We start from the raw sequence: 25,021 nt of genomic DNA, 5'->3' as shown, positions 1-25,021 counted from the left end.
GATTTGGAAGTTTTTAGTCCTCTTTTGTACTGGAAATGAGGTAATCCTGCCTTCAGAGGAAGCAGAGAGGTTCTGCAGAAAGCAAAAGAAAAGGTGTGGGTGAGGCTGAGAATACTGGCCCCACCTCCAAGTTTAAATGAGCTGGGAGTTGAAGGTGGGAGGAGAGAAAAGGTATTTCTTACAAGCTCTCTGGCAGAAGGCAGGTAGTTGGTGGTGGAAGAAAAGGAAAAGTGACTTGTCTCCTACCCTAAGAGAACAAAGAATTCCACTGGAGCGGGCCCTAATACGGAAGCACTACAGCAGGAAAGATTAGGCGGGGAGAGCCAGCGGACCTGTACCTGCGCAGGGCCTGCCTTGAGGGTGAGGCTTGCAGACCTTACTTGGAGATTTTACAAGCAGGCGAGAGCCGTTTCAACATGTCTGAGGGGAACAGAACCCTGAGGCAGCTGCAAGGGGGTAGGCCTCTTGTTTTGGGTTTTTTTGTTTGTTGGTTGGTTTGGTTTGTTTGTCTCATTTTGTTTTTCCTTTAATTAAAGGAGTGAAATATTCCTCAAAACACAGAATGTATAGTGGACCTACTGTGTGCTAGGTACTATGCAAAAGATTCCATGGCCCGAAATAGATGGACTCTACCCTGAGAGGTGTGGCTACAGGAGTCAAGATTGGTAGGTACGGGAATGCAGTGGTAACTTAATGCAGAAATGGCGAGAGCCACGTTACAAAGGCCAGGCTCGCAGCGGAGGGAGGGATCATGCATAGCCAGGGTGGGCTTTTGGATTTGAACCTGCAGAAATGGGTAGGAAGTAAGGAAAGAGAGTGGGCATTGATGGATGAAGGAGTCGGCTATTTTCTGAGTAAGAACCGGCAGGACAGATGATTTGGTGATACCTGTTGTTCACTGTGGAACCTAATCGATCAAACTATGCCTGGTGAATTGGAGGAAATTTCTAAACGTTTGCGCTGCACTAAATTAAGAAACGTGTCACCAGGAACTTGACAGCTTACACATTTCTATCACTGGAGCTAATGACAATGACTCCACAAGGAATACTCCTACACACCGCTTTTGGTTGAGGAAACAAGGGCCTCATCGGGTTGAGTGATTTTCCCCAGGCCATGGTGATAATCCTTGCAGACCCAGCTTCCAAACCCGTGCTCTGTCCCCTGCTCTGTCCCCATGTCTAGTAAAGAATCTGCAACATGGTAGGCACTTAGAATCCATGTGACCCTTGTCCTTTCTCCCTTCAGAAGGGAGGCTGTGTTGATCTGAACTAGGGCAAGTGGTAAAAAAGATAAAAGCCCACTTGAGTTTTATTTGGAAGTTTTCTTCTGTTTTAAATTCGGAATTATCCAGGAGAGTGGTGCAAGGCCAGTCTTTCGGGGGAATATAGGCTCTGAGCCGGTTCTGTGTTTATGCTTGGCTTCTGAGGGGGCTCCGGAAGAAATGGACAGGGGAGAAACTTGACTCAATTCCCCTTGATCTTCTTGGAGGGCAGAGTTTTTTGGTTGCTTCATTCATGTTTAAAGAACCTTAAATCTTAAACTAGTTTACGTCCAGCATTAGAAACTGGTGCTGGTGGTTTATTGCTAGCCCCGCCCATCCCTGCCTTTTGCAATAATCCCTGCGAGTGATGATTGTGTTTCTAGAAGTAGAATGGCAGAGAGAGATTCCCTGAAGGCAAATAGAGAGAGAGAGCTGTACTCTCCAGTTCAGACACACGGGGCTGGGAACTCCCAGAGAGAGAGGGGGAGAGGGAGGGAGAGAGGGAGGAGAGAGCACAACAGAACAGTCAGCTGGAGAGGAGGGAGGAGGGGGGAGGAGACCGGTCGTTTCAGATTTTTAAGCTCAAGTGATTGGGGGGGGGGTTTCTCCCCACCCTGAGCCCTTGCCCCCCGCCCCGAGTCTGGCACCTCCTTTCCTCCAGTTCACTGAAGTGCCCTTTTGCAGTCCAGGATCAACTGACCGCTGAGTTTGAGCAGCCCGGTCTGACATGATGTACCTCTGGGTGAGTACAGAGTGCTGTGGGTGAGGGCTTGCACTTGCACATATAAGGAGTGGAAAGCTGCGAGATTGTGCTCTAGCACGAATGGCCTTCCCCTCCGAGCACAGACTGCCACATCCCCTTCTACTCCCAGGTGTTAGGTTCTTGAAGCCTCGCCGTGATGGTGACACTGGTTGTTTTTTTTTTTTTTAAAGTGTTGTTTATCTTGTTAGACTTAGGCGCAGGGGTGCGCTCCCAGTGCGGCGTCATCCCCTGGGCTTGGCAGGTCTGGAGAAGGCAGATGGGGGCGGGCGAGATGAGCCGGGCCGCCTGGGAGCTGCAGGCGTCCTCGCGGGCCAGGACCCACCTGGGTTTTGTTTTGGGGGCACTGCGTTCGCTAACCAACCCATCTCTCTAGCTATCGAGAGCCAATAGGTGGCGTGATTCTTGGTGAGGAATAAGCTTTTAAAAGTTTTAAATAATTTTTATTGTCCTCCACAATCGTCTTATGAAGTAGGTCACTGTTGTTATGAAAATTTTATGAGGGAAGTAATTAAGTCACAAAGTGACTTGCCCATGGTCCGACACCAAGTCTGTAGCAGCTAGAATAGTAATTAATAACCAGACATTAGAAAGCATTTTACATTTGCCAAGAGCTTAATACCTTCACATTATTTGAATTTATTGTTCACTGCGGCGTTGTAACTTGGGATAGAGAGAAATCTACTGGGATTGGAGGGGTTTTTAAGTTGTGAAATGTGATAACTTTTAGGGGGATGACAGGGACAATGATACGAGAAAAAAAAAAAAACCCACGCTACTTGTAGTTGCGAAAATAAGAGCATCTGTAGCCCCTTGCAAAGATGGCGGCGCCCTCTCTTGAGCAGACAGCTGTTGTGTGTTGCTAAGGGAGCCTCCTGGATGTGATGCCCTTGGCCACGAGCCAGCTTTTGAAAGTTTCACTTTGCCCTTTGCCCTTCAGCCTAGATATCTGGAATTGCAGAAACCTACTTGGCTCAGACAGACTAAATTTATAAATATCAGAAGGCAGAATTTTAACTAGGTTTATGGAGACGTTGCTTGGCCACAGAGGGCGTGTGTGTGTGTGTGCGTGTGTGTGTGTGTGTGTGTGTGTGTGTGTTAGAGGGACTTCTTTTCCTCCTTCTCCCTTCGTATTCGAATATGACCTTGAAATGTAATTTCCTCCCCTTATTGATTTATTTTTCTAGCGCTTGTAAGAAGTCAAAGAGCTGTCTGACACACTTTCCATCCTTTAAGTAGTTTTTAGCTCCCCGTGAGCTAGGCATCTGTGTCAAGGGTCCCTGCAGCCTTCTCGGTGGGACTGATCAGCTATCTGTTGACGAGAGGATGGGTTATTCTGTCTTGATGCGTTTGGAAGAGGAGTTATGAAAGGAAGCAAATTGCATTCATCTCATTTCTGCTCATTTATGTTTGACGAGAGCAGACAATGACGGTCTCCTCAGTTGCTTTCTTTGTGCTGCCAGTTATTTGTAAATTTCTCTCAGTCCCCTGTACTTTTCAGCCTTAGAATAGAGCTTCCGAACCAGAGTACCATATGTTGGATTGAGATACACACACGCCAAGATACCTGTTCCCCTCCGCCCTTGGAGCAGCCACGTGGGGCTAGGATTCCCCTGGTCACTTGGACACATGCATTCTCGTTTGCCACTTTGTGCCACAAAACCACTACAACTGTCTGTGTGTGCCGTGACATCTGAAAGTTTGCGTAGCACTGTCCGGAGGGTGAAATGTGTGTCAGCTCTGTTATTATCTGCATCATCTATCCCAGTGCCCCACACATTTGTTGAACTCAGTGAAAATGTCCAGAGGGAGCCATAGCTACGTAACACCCAGATATAGAGAGGGGCATCTAGGTGGTCAAGCATCAAGCGGGGAGGCATTGAGGAGGTCCTGTGGGGAAAATTGATCAGACAGGGAATAGGAGAGCAGAGTTTTGTCTAGGCCAGTGCCCCGCCGTGCAACGTTGGGCAGTCCTGTAACTGATGTGAGTGTCAGTTTTTACATCCACGAGATAATAGAACCTCCTGTAATGCTCAGAGTCTGTGAAGTGAGTTTGTGTAGCAGTATATGTGCCAGAAGGACACCCGGGGGTGCAAGAACGCTTGGGTCCTGGTAAACTGAGAAATCTGTGAAAGGTAATCACCTCTGTTGCCTGCTTGGTTCGATACCAGTCGTGAGTTACAGGTGCTATTTCTCGGGATTCTGGAAAAATTCCTGAACCGTGTTCACTTGTCAATACCTCTGAGTGGCATGGACATTCTTAGAACCTGTAGAGCTGAAGGAATAAAGAGCTCATCCAAGCATTTGGGTTTGTGTAGTGAGACGCGGCTCCTCGTTTGCTTCTGTGTGTCTAGAACTCTGAGGTAGAATGCCGTCCTGTGCTCTCTGTACATGTCTCTTGGCCAGATCTTCTCCCCACTTAACTGTTGAGTCACCCTGCTTTTTAGAGAACTCGGTAGCCTCAGTGGACAACATGGTATGGCACCAAAATATGCATTTTAGAGACTCTACCGGGTTTAAATCCCACCTCTGCCATTTCTGGTCGCGTGGCCATAAACAAATTACTTAACCTCTCTGAACCTCGGTGTCTTCATTTGTCCCGTGGGGAAAATAATACCTCATGCGGGATTAATGTCAGAATTTGAGATCATCTAAGAAGTGTGCTTAACGTGGTGTGTGGCACACAGTAGATGTTCAGTAAGTAACTTTTTGCTTTGCACATTTGCGTGGACAGGACCACTCACCACCCCAGAGCATTTCCCCCAGCATGTTAAGAACGCCTTTGAATTTGTGTAGGGAAAACGATGGTGAACACAAACTAGTTTCATGTGAAGAGTCTCCCCTTCATCAGTATTTTAAGTACTTGTGACTAGAGAACCCTCATTAAAGTTGCCTCCTGATGGAGAACATCCCCGTTGTTTTTTCTCAACTTTTTTTTTCAGGTACGATCCTGTTAAGCTTTCCTTATGTCCTTTATTCTGGGTCTCCTCTTCTTGGCCTAACACAGGAGGGAGGGTGGGGCGAAGGGGGAGGGGAGGGAAGAAGGGAGACACATAATTCCTGTAGTGAGGGAACTTACTTGTTTGATGAGCATACAATTTATATGCCGTAAACAAAACTATAGACCATTTACTTAAATTCCCAGAAATTAGGATGTGTTCTCCTGGTCTGAGCTGATCTTAGCTGGACTGGTCCCAGGCTCTCTCACCCATATTCTTCTTTTTTTTAATGTTTTATTTATTTTGGGGGCGCCTGGGTGGCTCAGTCGGTTGAGCGTCCGACTTCGGCTCAGGTCATGATCTCGCCGGGTTTGTGAGTTCGAGCCCCGCATCGGGCTCTGTGCTGATGGCTCAGAGCCCGGAGCCTGCTTCAGATTCTGTGTCTCCTCCTCTCTCTGCCCCTCCCCTGCTCATGCTCTGTCTCTCTCTGTCTCTCAATAATAGATAAACGTTAAGAAAAAAAAAATTTTTTTAATGTTTTATTTTTGAGAGAGAGAGAGAGAGAGCGAGCAAGCATGACAGTAAATGGCAGAGGTGGAAACTCAGTCCCATCTGTTTCCAACTCTGTGGCTGTCAGTTCATTTTACACTATCCTTTTTTGGGAGAAGCTGATGTGTTTGGTTCGTTTACTTTAACTGTTTATTGAGCGGTAACATACAAGTTAGGCATCTACCTCGCTCAGTCCCCAGCACACTTGGGAGCTGGCCATTGTTCATTTCACAGCTGGGAGAGCAGAAGCATTAGAAACTTGCTGAAGTCACACAGCTGAGAGTCGGCAGAGGTGGCATTTATCCTCGGGTCTGTCTGGCCTCGGAGCTTACTGCTCCGTGCTTCCCATCTTCTGTTTGTTCAGTGCCGTTCAGTTTATCACCACCGCCGTCTAGCATGATCTGGGCTAGACTAGAGAAATGAAAATAAGTCCCCCTGAATTCTGTTTCCGTGCCCATTAATTATTGGAGACAAGTTACTTACCTGCACGTGCCTTGGTTTCCCAGGCTGTGAAAAGAAGGTGGTGGTTTGGGGAACCTTCATGGTGTCGTCTCAGAAAAATGTACCCTCCATTTTAGAAGTGAAGTCTCAGTAACTGATGGCTTCATCCTAAAACATGGACATGACAGACTGAGTCAGAGGACAGAGTGTTTGGTCTCAATGAGGACATCTGCCAGCATCTGACCTTTCTAGCATTAGTTTTCTGGTCTTTGAAATGGGACTGGTAATACCAGACAGATTAGGAAGTAATCTTTGTTAAAGGTTTTTAGAAACTATTACGTGTGAAGCAAATATAAGGTAATAATAACCAGTTATCGTTCAGGTGACGGTCAGGCTAACATTTTAATGCTCACTTTTGGTCACAACTTTGCCATTCTAATTGGTCTCCACAGTGAAAAAACAAGACTGGATGGTAAATTGAGTTATCACAAAATGTAGAAACAGCTCAGTTCAGATAACACTGGAGGCCAGATCCTGTGACTGGATCCTTAGCAGTGAAAAGCCATTAAAAGATTTTAAGTAGGATTGAGAGTAGGCTGAAGTGGAGTCGATAATTAGATTTGTTTTTGAAAAGAGAGAGATTAGAGGGGAGTAAGAGTGCAGAGAGAGAAATGGGGTGATGGTGTGTAATCGTGTAAGTGGCCGAGAGCAGTAATGGTGGCCCGTGCTGGGACACCCAGACCTAAGGAGAGATGTGCTGCAGGTGAAATTGGCAGGTGTCATGATTTGGGGAGGAAGAGGTTGGGGATCGTGAGTTTGATTTGGAATTAGTATTTTGGGGTTCCTTTGAGACGTTCAAGGGGAAATTCTGTTTAGATAGTTGGCCACCTAGGTCTGGAAATACAAGGGAAGAGAGAGGCTTAAGCCATCAACTTGGGAGAAATCTGCAGGCGGTGGTAGTCGAAGCTGTGTGCAGGTATGAGGATGGCTTAAGACGAGAATGGCCTAGAAAATGGGAGAAAATGTAGAAGCAAGAAGAGAAATTAATGCCTGGTAGGAGACGAACCAACCCTCGAAGCAGGGAACAAGGTTCTGGAGAGGGAGCAGAACCTTGTTCTGCGGGAGGAAAACCAGCACACTAGGAAATTAAGGGAAAAGAGTGGCAGGAAGAGAGAACTGAGATATGCTGACAGCATCTAGGAGTTGAAAGAAGTCTTAAGCAGAGGAGGAAACAGGCAAGCAGAGTGGGTGAGGAGTAGAAAGGGTCACAGATTTTCTAAAAAGGGATAGATTGGTGAGAAAGTATGTATGTTTGGGAACCGCATGTAATTCCACGTGGCTTGTATGTGTGGAATGAGTGGAATCGTGGTGGGTGAAAATGTAAAGTTGTAGAGACCAGATGATCTGAACAGTTTAAGACCTTTGTTGGTTTATGCCAGTAAAGAACCTTTGGTGGATTTTAAGCAGGATCTGATAGGATCAGATTTGTATATTAGAAAGATAATTAGGGGCTTCTATTATTATTTTTTAAGCTTATTTATTTTGAAGGGGGGCGGAGAGTGTGTGTGTGTGCATGGGGGCAGAGCAGAGACAGAATCCCAAGCAGCCTTCGTGTCAGCACAGAGCCTGACGCAGGGCTCGAGCTTATGAACGAGGAGATGGTAACCTGAGCTGAAATCAAGAGTCGAATGCTTGAACAGAAGCCAAGAGGCTTCTGTTATTGTTGGAGAATTTATATTTATATTGTGGGTGAAATTGGCTTGATGCATAGTTTAGGTCTCAGAAAACTGTAAGAGGTTAAGCAAAAGATTATATTAATAATACGAGACGCCAGTAGTTAACACATTTACCGATGACAACTGTGTGCTGATGGCTTTCCCAGGGGTCGGGAAGGAGAATGAACAAGATAAAGTTCTTTCCCATAAAAAGTTTGTATTTTTTAACTGGGAAAATAAAACTGTAAACATGTGGGGCGCCTGGGTGGCTCAGTCATTTGGGCGTCTGACTTCGGCTCAGGTCATGATCTCACAATCAGTGAGTTCAAGCCCCGTGTCGGGCTCTGTGCTGACAGCTCAGAGCCTGGAGCCTGCTTTGGATTCTGTGTGTGTGTGTCTCTCTCTGCTGCTCCCCCCACTCGCACACTGTCTCTCAAAAATGAATAGACGTTAAAAAAATTTTTTAAAAACCCTGTAAACATGTAAGCAAGTAGGACGTTGAATGTGTGAACTAGGGTGAAATAGACCAGTTTGGGGTATTCAAAGGACAGAAAGAGGGGGTGTGTGGTTGGAGTGTGGAGAACAAAGAAAAAAGAGAGTGTAGGAAGATAAGACTGAGAGGTAGGTGGGGCCAGATCATTCCCCAGGATAGAGATTTGGTTAAGTTGGGAAGGTAATGGGAGATTTTAAGCAGGAGGGCGGCTTCCTTTAGGGAAAGTGATAAGGGAAGTCTGGAAGCTGTTTGCTGTAGGTGGAAGCAAGAGGTGATAGCTTAGACTCTGGAGGGCCTGTCTGGGTGGTGAGAAAGGGGAATTCTGGGTTCTTCAGCTTTTGGGTTGAAGAATTAGGATGGATGGGCTGTATCCTTACAACAGAACAGAGTCCACAGAAAAACAGTGTTTATGGTTTGGACTTGTTGAGTTTGAAATCTCTGTTAGACCATCCAAGTGGAGAAGTTCAGTGGCAATTTGATATGAGTCTGGAGCTCAGGGGAGAGGTGTGAGTTAGGGTGGTAAGGTTGCGATTCATCTCTGCATATTTAAAGCCTGGAAGAAAACATCACCAGAGAATCTGGCTGGTGCCGAAGCCCCAAGGCATGTCAGTAGAGATCTAAAAGGTACTAAGAACTGAGTAGGGTAAGAGGGAGACAAGGCAAGTATGTGATAGCCTAGACTCTGGAGAGGAAAGTGCTGGGTTTGGATAGTTTAAGACCAAATAACTTGTCGTGGGCCTGGCAGGATGTTGGTTATTGGTGAACTTGGTAAGAGCTCTTTCAGTTGGAATGATGTGGATAAAAAAGCCAGTGGGAATGGGCTGAGTTGTTAATTGGTAGGTGAGGCTGTTGAGACCGTGACTGTTTAGAGTGGGGCAAAGAATTGGGGCAGGGACTGGATGGGTACGTGGGTTCAAGGGAAGATTTTTTTAAAAGATAGGTGATATCCAGGCATGTGTTATGTCAGTAGAAAAGAGCCAGTAGAGGGGAGAAATTGAGGACGCTGAAAAGAAAAGCTAGTTGCAGGACCAGAGTATGTTATACCCAGCACACAGAAGAGGGATTGGCCTTAGATAGGGCCAGAAGCAATTTTTCCTTTTTAGTAGGAACGATGGCAGAGTGTGTGCGTTTAGAGCCGGGTAGGCTGGCAGCATTGTTTTCGGGCAGAAGAGGGAGTCCTAAGATTGTGCCTGCTTTCTTGATAGATAGAAGATGAACAAAGCTGAAAATGGCAGTGTAGGGAGTGGAGAAGTAGGGCAGATTTGTGGAGAGAGGGCACCCTGTGAAACAGTGGTCATCTCAGAAAATGGGAAGTGAGTGTACCAGCGAGGTATGATAGGCTTAAGATCTGTGGTCATAAACCTGATGTGAGTGCTGGCAGGTCAGTTGGGTGATTTTTATCCAGCAGTCTTCCGTTTAGATGCAAGAGAGGAGTAAGCAGGTAGTTGCATTTGATCAGGAGTTGAGATTTCATCAGATGAGTTAGACAAAGAGAAAAAGGGGCAAGGGAATTAAGACTTAAAAAAAGGTTTTTTTTTAATGTTTATTTAGTTTTGAGAGACAGAACGTGAGCAGAGGAGGGGCAGAGAGAGAAGGAGACACAGAATCCAAAGGAGGCTCCAGGCTCCAAGCTGTCAGCACAGAGCCCGACACAGGGCTCAAACCTGTGAACTGTGAGATCATGACCTGAGCTGAAGTTGGACGCTTAACCGACGGAGCCACCCAGGCTCCCCAGGAATTAAGACTTTTGAAAAGGGCTGTGTATAGTGTTAGACCATCGAATGTAAACTAGCTTAGGAGGGAAGTAAGAATGTGAGGAGGAGGAGGAGGAGGAGGAGGAGGAGGAGAAGGAGAAGGAGTGGAAAAGTAGTAGGTCCACTTGTAGATTTGAGGTCTCAAGGAGGTTGGAGTAATGCGGTGTGGGAGAGCTGCTGGAGTGAGCAGCCTTGAGAGGGTGAGGGTGGTATCCTCCAAGTGTGCCCGACAGGTTCGGAGATGGTGCTGTTACTGGTGAAGACAGTGCCCGGATATGATGCCAGGTGGGTGCTGAGGTGAAGTGGTGAAAAAAAAAAAAACGCTGGTGCTAAAGACATTGAAACAGTGACACAGCTAGGAGGCCGGAGTGTTGAGTGAGTCACCTTAGGCGGGTGTTGAAGTTGTCAAGAAGGATAAGGCCAGTAAAGGAGAGAAGAGAGGGAGCCGTGTGCCAGGGCTTGAGGAGGTGATCTCTGTTTCAAAAGACCTGTAGTTAGGGTGGTGGAAGAGAAATGGTTTGGGAAGTACTGTTGGGAAACGAGGAGGATACCTGTAAGGTCCGAGGGTATATGGTGATGGGGCTCAAGGAGGCTACTTGCCCCCATGGAGGTATGTAAGGGGTGGGAGAAAAGCTTTTGCTGCAGAAGAAGCAGTATTGTGAGGGACAGTCAGGTTTCCTTTAGAGCAGAAAGGTGAACGGACCATCACAGAGAAGAGAGCCAGTATATAGGAGAGTCTACTGAGGATCGCTCTTGACTTCTAGGGCTTGACTAGATCGCTCTTGACTTTTAGGGTGGGCCGAGTGGGTGATACGATCAGAGGAGCAGATGTGTGAAGCTCTCTGGAATGAGCCATCTGGAAGTCTTGACTTCTGATGATGGTTGAGGCGAATGAGGGTGTGAGCCAGGATGGAATCGTTCTGGAAACCTCTTGGAAAAACAGAGTAATTAGTTGAACCTTTAAGCCAGCATAGTAGTTCTCAAAATTTATAGTGCATCAGACTGCACAGATCACTGAGCCCACCTCCAGAGGTTTTTTGCTTTTTTGTTTTTTTTTTAATTAATTTTTTTGAGAAAGAGCACTCACATGAGCAGGGGAGGGGCAGAGAGAGAGGGAGGGAGAGAATCCTAAGCAGGCCTTGTGCTGTTACTGCGGAGCCCAACTCAGGGCTCGATCTCACGAACCGTGAGATCACGACCTGAGCCAAAATCAAGAGTCAGACTCTTCACTGACTGAGCCACCCACCCACGCCCTTAGAATTTTAGACGCATAATGTCTGGGGTTGGGAATTTACATTTCTAATAAGTTCCCAGGTGATGCTCATGCTGCTGGTTCAGAAACTGTACTTTGAAAACCATTGGTCCAGAGAAACTACTTGTGGCTCAGTAAGAAGCTGTTGAGAATTGTAGCTCGAGGTGAAGTGTGGCCTGGGTGATGGGCAGGGGTTTCCTTGGGACAGCTGTGTCAGGCATCTCCGACTTTGACAGTTTAAGCAGGAAGTGAGTGTATGGTAATTTCTCTAGAGGGATAGTAATTTCTAAATGATTCAGTTTGTTATCAGCAGACATTTATTGAATATTTTATGTAGCAAAATGAGGATCCCAAAAGTTGTATTTTCTTTCTTAAGGATAATGAGGTTAAAGAGACACAGAAGCTAAGTAGATACATAACTGTAGGAAAGACGACAGTCCGTGGGTGGTATGGAAAGTTGTCAATAAGAGTTGAGGAAAAGGGGCAGTCACCGAAGATGGGATTGACTGGGGGAAGGTTTCTTAGGAAGTGTAATTTACATTAGATCCTAGCAGACTAATGGAGACAAGCCAGATGGAAAGCTGGCATAAGGAAAGTTGTGGTGTCCACAATGAACATGAAGCTCGATGACTACTCATGAGCCCCATTGCTTTCACCCAGGCCTAAGACACCGTGATGTCTTATCTATATTATTATAATAATTTTCTGACTGGCCTTCTGGCTTCTGTTCTTTCTCCCCAACCCTGTTCTTGAAGTCTGTCCTCAACACAGCCGTCAGCAGTCAGATCCCTTTAAATGTCACATTATATTGTTCCCATGCCCAAAACTCTCCACTAGCTTCCTATCTCACTCAGAGAAGTCAGATGCCCTTGGCTGGCCTACAAGGCCCTATATGATTGGCTCCCCTGGCTAAGTCTTTGACTTTATGTTCTACACTCCTGGCCTGTCTTTGAACATATCAAACACACCCTTGTCTCCGGGCTTTAGCACTTGCCTAAACCCCTGCTCTTTCTCCAGATAGCAGCAAGACTCCCTTGTTTGCATGAAGTTTCTACTCAGTTCCATGTTATCAGGAGCACCCCATATAAATGGTAATTCCTACCTCTCTGCCTAGCGTTTCGCCCCCATTTTCCCATCTTTGTTTTCCCCATAGCACCTACCACCATCTCTTTGACTTGCTGTATGTTTGTTTATTTATTGTCTCTTTCCTCCATGAAGAATGCATACGGGAAGCTTGCAGTTGTATAAGGAAGCTGCCTGTTTTACTAGGTATGATTTATAAGACTCTTTGTTTTGATATGGCATTTAACCTTAAACAAGTGTCTTTTGTCATGTTTCAAACCAGAGTATGGAATTGCGTGTGTTGTTAAAAAACTTACATATTAAGGGAATAAATTTGGAACCAGTTAAGCAAATAATGTGTTTTTGCAGGTTTTAAGTTGTTTGTTTGCAGGCCTTGAAAATCACTGTGGTCAGAGCACACCTGTGGGGGGGGGGGGCGGGTGAGCCTGCGACTCCGAGACGCTTTCTCAGGTCTTTCGTTTCCTTGCTCAATGAATGAAGCACATTTTAGGAGTTATAATCTTCCTTCACTAGCTCCTTTTTTTCTCCTCTTGGTTCTGGAAATGTGTGGCTTTTGAAACTCATGGTCTGGTTTCAAGCACTGCGTTGTTGTTTAGAATCAATGTCTTCCGCTGCTCCCCTTCACACATGCTTTTTCAGAATCCCTCACTTTTATTAAATGAGATAACATATAGTCCTTGTAACGTGAGGCCATCAGAGAACAGGTAGTCTGCAATGCCGGTGGAAAGGTTAATTGGATAATCTTAGTGTAATGAACTGTGTATGCAGCAAAGTATCCGACTAAAATACTGGCTTTTGATTCCCCTTGAATCTGTAGAGTTCTGTACTCGTATTGTGTATGCACTCATTTGGTGTTTTACTTGCTTCTTTGCATCTAGATCATTAATTCAGACGTTAAATAGATCAAAGCCTACCTTTCATTCTTTAAAATTACTGTCGCTTCTCCCAAGTGCGAGATGAGCCCTTTCCTCACTGACTGTTTTAGCCAGATGACCACATCCGTGACCATCAGAAATGAGTGATTGTAGCTTCATTGTGTGTTGCATCATAGGCTGATTATGGTTCCATTCCTGTCTCAGCTGCTAACCTGCTGTGTGATCATAACAAATCACATGATCTTTATACCCCTTGTTGTCTCTGCTATAAAATGGGAATCATATCACTTACCAGTCACATTGTTGAATGCTGTTTCTCAAAAGTGAATGGAAATCTAAATAAGAACATTCTTTTTTTTTTTTTTTTTAAGTTTCTTTATTTTGAAAGAGAGAGAAAGCGAGTGCACACAAGTGGGAGAGGGGCAGAGGGAGGTGGAGAGAATCCCAAGCAGGCTCCGCACTAGAACTCCTGAACTATGAGTTCATGTCCTGAGCCAAAGTCAGATACTTAACTGACTGAGCCACCTAGTAGGTGCCCCTAAATAAAACATCCTTAATGCTTTATTCTCTTTATTGCACTTGTAGTTGCCAGTTAGATAAGAAGCAATCTATTTTTTGCTGAGGTTGGACTGAAAAATCTCACAAACATTACAATTTAAAAGCAGATGCCAGGGTGGGGGGCACAGTATAGGGAGAGCAGTGGCTCTTTTGTAGATGCTCTCCTCTGCTGTCGTTCATTTATTCTGGGTGTTTATCCTTTTGTTTTCTTGTTTAGTTTACTTAATTTATTGCAAATAAGTTTCCTGGACTCACTAAAAGTCAAATCTTATTTCCGCATGTTGCTCAATACCATGTTCTCTGGCGCTGGGTGTCTACAGATCACATCCTGTGCCAGAGACATTCTCAGGATTGTTAAAGACGGTTGGGATTGGAAGGGAGAAGCGAAAAGAAATTCCCGAGTACCTCCTATGTATGAGGCCAGTCCTTTCACAACTATAATTTCATGTTCCTATTACACCTTCTGACGCAGAAGCACGAGTCAGGCCCCGTAGCCAGGTACTTGTAACCAGCTAGTCTACGATAAACCAGGACGGTCTGCAGTGATTCTACACTTGATCTTAGCCAAAAGGCCGAGAAGCGATGGTCTGCAGTGATCCCTACCTCCTGGTAGTCATGCCCTTGTGTCAACCCTTGCCTTTCCGTGTAGGCTGAGCCTAGTGACTCGATTCGAACTACTAGAATATGGCAAGAGTGATGGGATGTCACTTTCAAGATTTGGTTACAGAAGATTGTGGCTTTCACCTTGGATGCCAGCCCCTCTAGCCCTCTCTCTCGCAGAGCCCTTCCATCGGAAGAAGCAAACTGCCGTGTTGAGCAGCCCTGCGGGAGGCCCACGTGGCAAGGAACTGGTGTCCAGGGCCAAGGCCTGGGCCTGCCAACAGCCCGGTGAGTGTGCTTGGCAGCCCAGCCGTGCCAGTCCAGCCTCGGAATGACTGCAGCCCCAGCCAACACCCTGCTCGCGGCCTGTGGGAGACCCCGAACCGGATGCACCCAGCCAGCTAAGCTTCGCCTGGCTTCCCGATCCACAGAAACTTAGGAGATAATAAATGGGTTTTTTTTTTAAGCCACTGTGTGGCAAGAGTTGATTTGTTTCACCAGAAATAGGTAACTGCCGACAGATTCTGGTACCACAAGTGGCGTGCTGCTCCCCTAGCAGAAATTAATTTGTGGGAGTGACTTGGGAACTGGGCAGTGGACTTCGAGAACCATTAGTGAAAGATTAGGGTACCCGGCACATGTTACTTGTGAAGTTTGGGACTTTGAGGAGATGGCCTTGAGGGTTTAAAGGAAAGGGAACCGGAGAAAAGGAGATCTTCATTCCGTCTGGGCAGAAAGTTGAGCAACACTATTGTTTGCAGTTATGTGGCAAGCAGCGTGTGTTCCTGCCCCACGAACCGGGAGATCTGGCTAAAGTACACTTCCAAGCAAAACCTTGAAGGTGCCCCATGGTTACGTCTTGCTGCTGTGGGTCAAGTGTCAGAGGAGAGAAACACATTGAGGGAAGGACTGTTAACAAAAGGAGCCAGGGCTTGGTGGTTTTGGAGATTCTCAGGCATTACACCTGGCAAATGATGGGCAAACTTAAGACATGGGTTCCTGCAAAGGTCAGTTCAAGGGCACTGCCGGGAGAGAATGGTAGTCTAAAGATGAAGCTGCAGATGGGACCGTGAGACCTTTCGTTAAGACCCCGGAAAAATCAAAGGTGGTGCCTTAAGATCACACAGAAGATCCCTCAGTCACACAATAGGGCTTCTCGCCGTGTTAGCAGCAGCACAGGCAGAGAAGGGCTTATCTTGAAGATATTTGTGGATATAGCTTTTGTCTAATGCAGTGAATCTCATCGAGAGTCGCAGGAGACCTACTGCAGCTGCAATGGAAAAGGAAAGGGAACAGAACAAAATGAAAAGAGGCTGTTGAACCCCCCCCCCCCCCCAAAGTCTTCTGGCAGGAAGTGGGCCCAGCCAACCGCTAAGTTGCTAACGCACGCTGCCTCCCCTGGAAGGATGACTCTGACAAGCCATGGAGAACTGTGGCCCCCGACCTTGAGACCTAATAAAGGATTCCAGCTTTTGCCCAGCTAGATTTCTGAATCACCGTGGACCAGTGACTTCCTTGTGTCTCCCATTCCCCCCTTCCTTCTGAAGAAGTGGTTATGCCATTTGGAGATGACAAGCGGTACCACAGTAATGGAAACCAGAAGAGGGCAGGAGAGAAAGGTGCCTGGGTACCGTGCCATTTCTGCCGGGCTCCCCAGAAGGCCACACCTGTTGCTGAACAATCAACTTTCGGCTTCTGTTTGCGGATCTTGGCGTTTCTAGAGGATATGTGAGAAAACTCAAGCCATCAGGAGAGTTCTCCTCAGCACACGTGCCCATCTCCTGTCCGTGGCAGTAAACCTGTGGTCTCTCCCGTCACTGTACACGAACCAGTCGCATTCCTGTATGAGGCTCACACCCGCTGTGCACTGGGTCCCATCTCTGCTGGCCCGGTTGGGACCTAGACTCTGCAATTCTGTCCCTTCTCTCTTAGGTCATCGGGTTTTCTGTCTTTACTAGATGAGTCTCATTAACAATGCAACTAAGCTGTTCCTTCATCCATTCAAAAATAATACTCCTGACCTCACTTTTCTGCCGGCTGCTGCTTAATTTCTTTTCCTCTAGAGGAAAACTCAGTAGAGTCATCTGTACTTGCTTACATCACTTCTTCTCCACTCATCCACCCTTACACCCACTCGGGTTTTTATTGCCACCGTGCCACTGAACTGGCTCTTGTCAAGATTACCAGTAACTTCCATGCTGCTAAGTCCAGTGGCCAGGTCTCAGTCTTCATGTTCACTGACCTGTCTGCAGAGCATACCTTCCCCGATCCTTCTCTCCCTCTGATGCACTTTTTTGGGTACTTGACTTCCAGAACATCACACTTCCCTAGTTTTCTTCTTACTTCTTTGGTGATTACTTCTCTGTTTTAAAGCCATAATACTCTGGGCTAGGTCTTTGGACTTTTTCCTTGATTCTCTCTCATTTAGTGATTTCATCTATCCTCATGGAATGAATGAGCTTTCACTTAAAACCAGGCCAGATAGCCAAAACCGTCGATCATCTGGGTCCAGGGGACTCTCTGATCTTTTATATTGTTTAACTCTTATGATTAACTTAAGAAATAAGAATGATAGTGAAAAACAACTTTATTAGAAATAAGAAAAAAATGCACTCATACAGCTAATTCTATATCACCCTTATAATGATGTACAAATCACATTTGGATGCTATTTGTGTTTGTTTGTTTGTTTGTTTGTTTTTTTTTGCCGTATGTTATGCTTTCCTTTTGTATCCTCTGTCTTTCTTTTCTCTGAGACCTGTGCTTATGGTCGAGGGTAAACATTCTCTCCTTCGTTCTGTATTCTTGCAAGCTCATTTCCTAGCTGTGTGAGGAGTTGTCCTAGTAATTTGCAGTCTTGTAATGGAAACTTTTCCTGTCAACTGAAAGCATTCACTGTACTAATATCAGTCACATCAAAGAAAATAGACACAGGCTATCTTGTAATCTTTGGCAAGCATAGATTTTAACTCTTATCAATGTGTCTACCACGTCGTTAGCCTTGTTAACAGTGTAGGATCATTTTAGGTGGTTTTGTTTCTGTTTTTAGACAAGGGCCTTCTGAATCTGTTAACATCTGAGAATACATTGAGCTGAGAACATCAACAGTTTTTTGGTGTTTTGTTTTGTAGGACAGAAAGGATCATCGAATCTCTTTGAAATCCAAATAATGTGCTCTTGATTCCTCTTCCTTTCCATCTGTGAAAATACATTGAAATTCAACCCTATTCTTCCTAACAAGGAAGCAAATTAAGGCAAGCATTTTTTTTTTTTTTTAACCGAGTAGTACTCAAGCAAATCCCAAACCTATTCCAGAATTGTCTGGTTATATTTATGCCCTGAGATTTAAGTTCTCTGTCATGCTTGTACTGCCTTTGACCCTTTGTTCTGCCCTTGTTCCTTTTGTAGATCTCTACCTGTGTAGATCTGAATCTTCCAAATAGGTATTTCACGGATACACACTGTCTCAATTTTTATCCCCTATTTTCCTGTTTTGAAAGCGTGTATACCTCAAAAAGGCCACTTCCTTTGAGTGCAGTTTCATCACTTATCAACTATCATGCCTCAACCTGGAACATATGCATCTTGTGAATTCTGAGTCCAGGTTCTAAATATATCTCAGATGGACTTCTGGTTCTTCTTATACTTTCATAGTCTAAATGCAATAGTTAAAGGTTTTTGTTTTTGCTTTCATCTCTGATAATGCATAATTCTGTTGCTTGGGCCAGTGAAACCTTGGTCATCCTGGATTCTTTTTCCCTCATTAGCTCCGCAAATCCTTTAAGCCCTGCCTTTCAAAAATAAGTTTGATTCCATCCCTTTTCATTAGCTCTACTGCTCCTATCAGTACATCTTCCTTTCTTGCCTAGTTTACCCGGTCTCTTGCTTTCTACCATGGGCTCAAAATAATTTATTCTTGAAAAAAAAATTTTTTTTAATGTTTATTTTTGGGAGAGATACAGAGTTGGGGGGGCGGGGCAGAGAGAGAGGGGGAGACACCGAATCCAAAGCAGGCTCCAGGCTCTGAGCTGTCAGCACAGAGCCCGACGCGGGGCTCGAACCCATGAACCGTGAGATCATGACCTGAGCCGAAGTCGGATGCTCAACTGATTGAGCCACCCAGCTGCCCCAAAATAATTTATTCTGTACACAGCATTTGTCATGACCCTGTTAAAATATACATCTGATCACGCTCAAAATTCCACCAGTGTGTTTCACTCAGAAGAAAAGCCAGAGTCCCTACAAGGCTCTGTTGAGCTGGCTCCCAGGTACCTCTCTGATCCCCATCTCCCCCTGTTGTCCCCATTCTGTATTCTTTTCTCCCCGTCTGCCAGCCACGGGCTTTCTTTTTTTTTTTTAATTTTTTTTTTTTTCAACGTTTATTTATTTTTGGGACAGAGAGAGACAGAGCATGAACGGGGGAGGGGCAGAGAGAGAGGGAGACACAGAATCGGAAACAGGCTCCAGGCTCTGAGCCATCAGCCCAGAGCCCGACGCGGGGCTCGAACTCACGGACCGCGAGATCGTGACCTGGCTGAAGTCGGACGCTTAACCAACTGCGCCACCCAGGCGCCCCGTGGGCTTTCTTGGTGTGTCCCTGAAATGTGCCGGGCACTCTCTACTTGTTCCCATGCTTGTCATGCTCTCCTCCAGATCCCCTCATGTCTGTCGCCTTCGTCTCCCTCACATTTTTGCCCAAATATTAACCTCTTCAGTTTTTTTCTTTAAATTCTCCATGGCCCCTGCCATCTTCTAGCATGTCATAAAAACATCTTTTTTACTACTTGTCTCTCCTATAGAGATGTCTGGTTTATTTACTGCTGTGTATCCTTAGTGTCTGGAGTAGTGAATGGCGTTCAATAAATATTTGTCAAATGGGTGTTAAATTCCAGAGGTTTTCTACTTGTTACTTTTTCATTAACAAGGGAATACTTAGTAACTATAGGAATTCGTAGGGTGGAACTCTCTTTGTATTTGTCATTCAGTCTTTTTCTCATTTAGTAGGGACCGTTTGTCCCTGGGTGTGTTTGGGGGTCTGTACTGTACCATCAGTCGAGCTTCATGGTACCAGCCTTGGAGAGGTTTCAGATCGGCCTCTGCTGCATTCTGTCTTAATGATATTTGTATTGCGGAAAATGGAAATGTTGTAGGGGTTAAAGTAAAACAAACTATATTTTAGAAAGCCACATTAAAAGAAATTGCATCTAAAACCCTTAAAAAAAAAATTGCACTAAAACCCTTGAAAGTCTTACTTCTTCCCTAAATCTCCATGGGTGTCTCCACTGTCTTTGTCAGTGAATTAAATTCGTTCTCTCCTAAACAACATGCAAGATGATTTTGCATGTAAAAAATAAATCAAAAGTATTTCTTATTTAATTACATCGGCATTATTTGTAATTTGCTGCTGTTTTAACTGTCTTGTTTTCTGTTGATTTTTATTTCAGATGTATGGCATTTTAGATCTGTTACTGATTGGTGTTACTCAAGCGTTCTTCCCCACCACCCCCGCTGCGTCATCACTAAGTTCTTGTTACCTGGTCTGGAAATTCGGCCACCATTTAAATGTGTGTGCATTTCCTTTAATGGGGCAATGTGACCAGAGTTCTAAACAGTTGAAATAAAAATGCATTTTCAGAATATGACCCACTATGTAAATTTTAGGCAGAGTGTATATTGGCTGTTTTTTTTTTTCCCCCAGAGCAGACAAGATGGACTCGATAGGCATCCATTTAAAGAGGCTTTATTTTGAGACTCAACGGGGCTTTCATCTGTAAGGTGTCCTGTAGTATTACCTAAGAGATGTTACATAAGAGAACAGAATTCCTTTTGCTCCCTTTTCTCGGTATGATCTTTTTTTCTGGGTACATTTCATTGACAAATTTAAGACATTAGAAATGCTAAGTGGGGCGCCTGGGTGGCGCAGTCGGTTAAGCGTCCGACTTCAGCCAGGTCACGATCTCGCGGTCCGTGAGTTCGAGCCCCGCGTCAGGCTCTGTGCTGATGGCTCAGAGCCTGGAGCCTGTTTCCGATTCTGTGTCTCCCTCTCTCTCTGTCCCTCCCCCATTCATGCTCTGTCTCAAAAATAAATAAAATGTTAAAAAAAAAAAAATTAAAAAAAAGAAATGCTAAGTATCTCCCTTCATATTTATAAACTGAGTTCTTCTTATTCTTTTGTTTTTAAAAATTTTTTTTTTTTAACGTTTATTTATTTTTGGGACAGAGAGAGACAGAGCATGAATGGGGGAGGGGCAGAGAGAGAGGGAGACACAGAATCTGAAACAGGTTCCAGGCTCTGAGCCATCAGCCCAGAGCCCGACGCGGGGCTCGAACTCACGGACCGCGAGATCGTGACCTGAGCTGAAGTCGGACGCCTAACCGACTGAGCCACCCAGGCGCCCCTCTTTTGTTTTTTATATATTTAGCCCACTCACTCATCAGTTTTCCAGTCCGTGGTAATTGCTGGCAACTGCTTTGGAAAAGGACACTACTAAAAGGCATAATTAAAAGTGCAACTTTTGTATATTGGTAATTTGCATTTTTCCAATAACTTTTATTTTCCTTTGAACCCTTAAGATTTACTACTTTTCACTAAAAAGTAAACTAATTTTTTAAAGTATATTTATTTTGAGGAGCGCCTGGGTGGCTCAGTTGGTTAAGCAGCCGGCTTCGGCCCAGGTCATGATCTCACGGTTTGTGAGTTCGAGCCCCACGTTGGGCTCTGTGCTGACAGCTCAGAGCCTGGAGCCTGTTTCAGATTCTGTGTCTCCCTCTCTCTGACCCTCCCCCGTTCATGCTCTGTCTCTCTCTGTCTCAAAAATAAATAAACGTTAAAAAAAAAAATTTAAGTATATTTATTTTGAGAGAGAGAGAGAACACGAATGAGTGGGGGAGGGAGAGAGGAAGACAGGGACAGAGTATCCGAATTGGCTTTGGATGGGGCTCGAACTCACAAAATGCAAGATCAAGTTGGCTGCTTAACTGACTGAGCCACTCACGTGCCCCAAAAGTAAACTAATTTTTAACCATAATAAAAAATGTATCAGAAAAACTTATTACCAAAAATTTTATTAACAAAAAAAATTGTGTTAGAGTTTACTTTGTTTTCTTTTTGTTTTTTTAAGTTTATTTTTTTATTTTGTGGGGGAGAGAGGGAGAGAGAGAGAGAGAGAGAGAGAGAGCAAGCATAAGTGGGGAAGGGGCAGAGAGAGACAGAGAGAATCCCAAGCAGGCTCAGCGCTGTCAGCACAGAAGCCAATGCAGGACTCAGTCTCACGACCATGAGATCATGACCTGAGCCAAAATCAAGAGTTGGACAGTTAACCCACTGAGCCACCCAAGTGCCCCTAAAACTCTTTACTTTTATTTTTGCTGTTTAGCAAACAAAATATATTAGGCAGATTTCTTAAAAGCTGATAGTGAAAACTTCTTCTGTGTTTTGCCAGTATAACATAAAATTTAAAACGTCAAGGCCGAAAAAAAAAAAAAACGTCAAGGCAAGGGGACAAGAAGGGGTTGGGGGAGAGTAGCCAAGTTGAAAGGGTGTTTGCGACTGGGTCAGATTTTTCTAAACAGCAGTCTACTTCTCTATGGTGGAGGCTGCAAGCACACGCATTTTTGAGCACTTGTTATTTGCAGTTGGTGGGGCCTCGTTTGGGACTAGGTAAAGGATATGTTACTTTCCTGAGTACAGAATCAAGTTTTGGCCATTTATTAGTTGGTTGAAAGTTGACATATGTAGATACCTTGTAGGGAAACTTTGCCTTTGGAAGTGTTACCTCCACCTAGCCAGTGGTTCCATTCTCATTCTCTAACGGAAATAAAAGGAAAAGGAAAAGGAAAAGGAAAAAAGGAAAGGAAAGAAAAGAGGGTAAGGCGTGTATATATTTTAGGCTCAACAAATAAGCTAAAACCTTTCCTTTTGAATACTTTGCCAAAGGACTTCAGTGCCTGTTGTCTTAGTCTGCTGGGCTGCTATAACAAATTACCACTGATCAGGTGGCTTAAACAACAGAAATCTCTCTCTCACAGTTCGGGAAGCTGGGAAGTCTAAGATCAAGGTGCCCGCAAAGTAGGTTTCATCCTGAGGCGGCTTCTCTTGGCTTGTAGTTGGCCACCATTTCCCTGTGTGCTCATACGACCTTCTCTCCTCTCCATGCATGTGATGAGGGAGAGAGCAAGAGTGAGAATGTGCGGGCACATGTGTGGGCAAGCTCTCTTTGTCTCTTCTTCTAAGGACACTAATCTTATAAGATCAAGAACTTCCCTCATGACCTCTTTTAACCTTAAGTAAGTAGTTCCTTAGAGGCCTTGTGTTCTAATAACAGCCACAGTGCCGGGTTAGGGCTTTACCACAGAATTTTGGAGGGGAGGGTTGCACAAACATTTAGACCATCATCCTTGCCTTTTTAATTCAACAAAAATTTGAGTATTTACTGTGTATTAACCACCTTTATAGACCTGCCATTATCTAGCTATGTAAACTCAAATTACTACTCAACCACACGTGGCCACAGTTCCTTCGTTGGTGAAGCAAAGGTGTTGAACTGGGCAGTAGTTATGATTCATTTGAACTCAACCAATATTAGTTCCATTTTCACTTTCTCCTCTTATTTTCCTCTTTCTCTGGTATATTTAGGGTTGGTCCTTGCTGTTTTTACCCTTCCTTTTCTCTCCTTTTGTTTCTTTGTATTTTTATGTCTCATGTTCTGCCTTCTCTCCATTTACTCCTTCTGAATTGGATGTATTTTCTAAGAACTTAAAGAGTTTACTAGAAGTTCAGCATGTGGATGGAGCGTTTTATTTTCTTTCTGTTAAACATACTGCAAACCTTTAAACTAACCTTACTCTAAATTAAATGGCTTTTTAGTCACGTTAGAACATACCTGGTTTGCTTTTCTCTAGTCTGCTGCCCTTTGCTAGGCAAGTTTCCTCACAGTGTTATTTCATAAAATTTACCTGGGGAGGCTAGGGATGTTGTTTTTCATGTATGCTTTTACTAAGGCCTCTAAGTGTTTATAGGAGTTGATGATGACAGTAATGTATTTATTTTTAAATTTTTCTTTATTTGAGAGAGCGAGCAGGGAAGGGGCAGGGGGGGCGGGGAGAGAATCGTTAGTAGGTTCCACACTCAGTGGGGATCCCAATGCAGGGCTCGATCCCACAACCCTGGGTTCGTGACCTGAGCCGAAATCAAGAGTCGGACACACAATTAACAGAGCCACGCAGGTGCCCCGACGGTGATGTATTTTTTATTCTTGAGGGAAGGAAGGGCCTTGTGCTGTCCCCGCCCTGATTTCTCCCTTTTGATCTTTGGCATTTGAAAGTGGTTGCTCTGCAGTCTCAGTGGCTTTTCTCTTTTTGTGAATGTCAGCAACAAACTTTGAAGTGAGCTTCACAAGATGTAAAAAAAAAAAAAAAAAAAAAAAAAAAAAAAAAAAATGGGTGACATGGGTGCGAGACTGTGTTGGTGCTAATGTTTCCATGACTGATGGAGAAAATTTGCCAGAAACAGTGTCAGTTAAGACCTGTAGAAACTAGATCATGAGTGGGGGAAGGTCTTGTCCTACTTTTAATATAAATCCTCGGTCTGATGGGCACAGTCTCAAGAAACCATTTGGCAACAAATTATGCACATCTCAAAGCTGTTTCTTCTGGAATTTAAAAATCTATTATCCCTACAACCTGGTAATAGGTATTGTGATAATGGCAGTGATCGTTATAAGGATGTTGATGAGCCACCGCCGATTTTTGAATGCCTACCATTTGCCAGGCTTTATATGAAACATTTTACGGGCATTAACACACCAGATACTAACCGCAGCCCTATGGTAAGTAGTCATGGGATGAATTCTCAGTGTTCCAGCACTTAGCGCAGAGCTGCATACATATCAGGTACTCATTAGTAGGTGTTGAAAGGATTTAAACTCAAGTGCACTGTCTTGGTTAAAATTGTCAGTCTCTGTCTGCCCTCACCCTGCCCAGCTATGGATACAGAAGGCATGCAAGTTTATTTCTCTACTCTGAATTAGAAAGTTTAGTCTGGCCTTATGTTAAGGAGCTGCTTTCCCGTAGCACAGTCTTTACATAGTCCAGAGTCTCATTAGCCATGTGCCAGGGGTTAAACATCGCCCTCACTGGATAGGTTAGTCTCCTTGCCTATCTTTTTGTTCTGGTGCTTGGTGGCACTCTAGTTTTCCTTGGGACCAGAGCCCAACACTGAATCCCACTTCGGTTAACTGAGGAATCACTCAACCATTCCTTGCTAGTATCTTTTTACAAATTTATTGGATCTTGATTTTCTTTTTCTTTGAGTTTGATGATATTCCTTCCTATGAGACTGGGAAAAGTCAGACTTTCCCTTGCCCTGTCCCATGGAACCTCTTGACTAAGAACAGCTCAGATTAGGCTAGTTCAGTATATCCTTATGACTTGATCATTTGGATCTTGACCTCTTCCTGCAGGAGGTCAGTCTTTGACCAGTCTCCACTTTGACCAGTCTTTATTTCAGTTGAATAATTCTTTGCTCCCAGGACTTCACCCCCTTCTGTGTTTCTGTTGCTGCCTGGTGACGTATGCTCAGTCTCGGGCTCCACTTAACTGCTGGTCAGAACTTCATTCCTTCTGCCCTGGGCCTTCGCAGCTTCCTCCCTTGTTTTTATTCCCTTATCTTACCTTCACAGTTCTCTTGTTCCTCCCTCTCCTCCAGCCATAGGACACACATTGCTTTGGGAAACCCAGT

At 44.7% G+C, this 25,021-nt stretch overlaps 1 protein-coding gene across 28 annotated transcripts in view; it reads left to right on the top strand.

The window, feature by feature from the left end:
- The window catches only part of RBFOX2 (RNA binding fox-1 homolog 2), a 287,044-nt gene that overhangs the window by 129,573 nt on the left and 132,450 nt on the right, over window positions 1–25,021 (top strand). Inside the window, exon 1 of one of the 28 annotated variants that reach the window (XM_045467001.1) lies at window positions 169–456. The exons of 25 other annotated variants lie outside the window; for them this stretch is intronic. Coding sequence is in view for 1 of the 3 variants with exons in the window: in XM_045466994.1 (XP_045322950.1) it covers window positions 1,992–2,006 (15 nt within the window). In the remaining 2 variants the exon portion in view is untranslated. Of the gene's footprint in view, window positions 1–168; window positions 457–545; window positions 666–1,804; window positions 2,007–25,021 lie in introns of those variants that run through there. 2 more of the 28 variants (XM_045467000.1, XM_045466994.1) reach the window with 2 other exon arrangements.

Source organism: Leopardus geoffroyi, chromosome B4 (assembly GCF_018350155.1).
Source record: "Leopardus geoffroyi isolate Oge1 chromosome B4, O.geoffroyi_Oge1_pat1.0, whole genome shotgun sequence".
NCBI classification, from domain to species: domain Eukaryota; kingdom Metazoa; phylum Chordata; class Mammalia; order Carnivora; family Felidae; genus Leopardus; species Leopardus geoffroyi.
The sequence above is the reverse complement of the archived record's forward strand: the minus strand, read 5'-3'. Positions and strand labels throughout refer to the sequence as shown.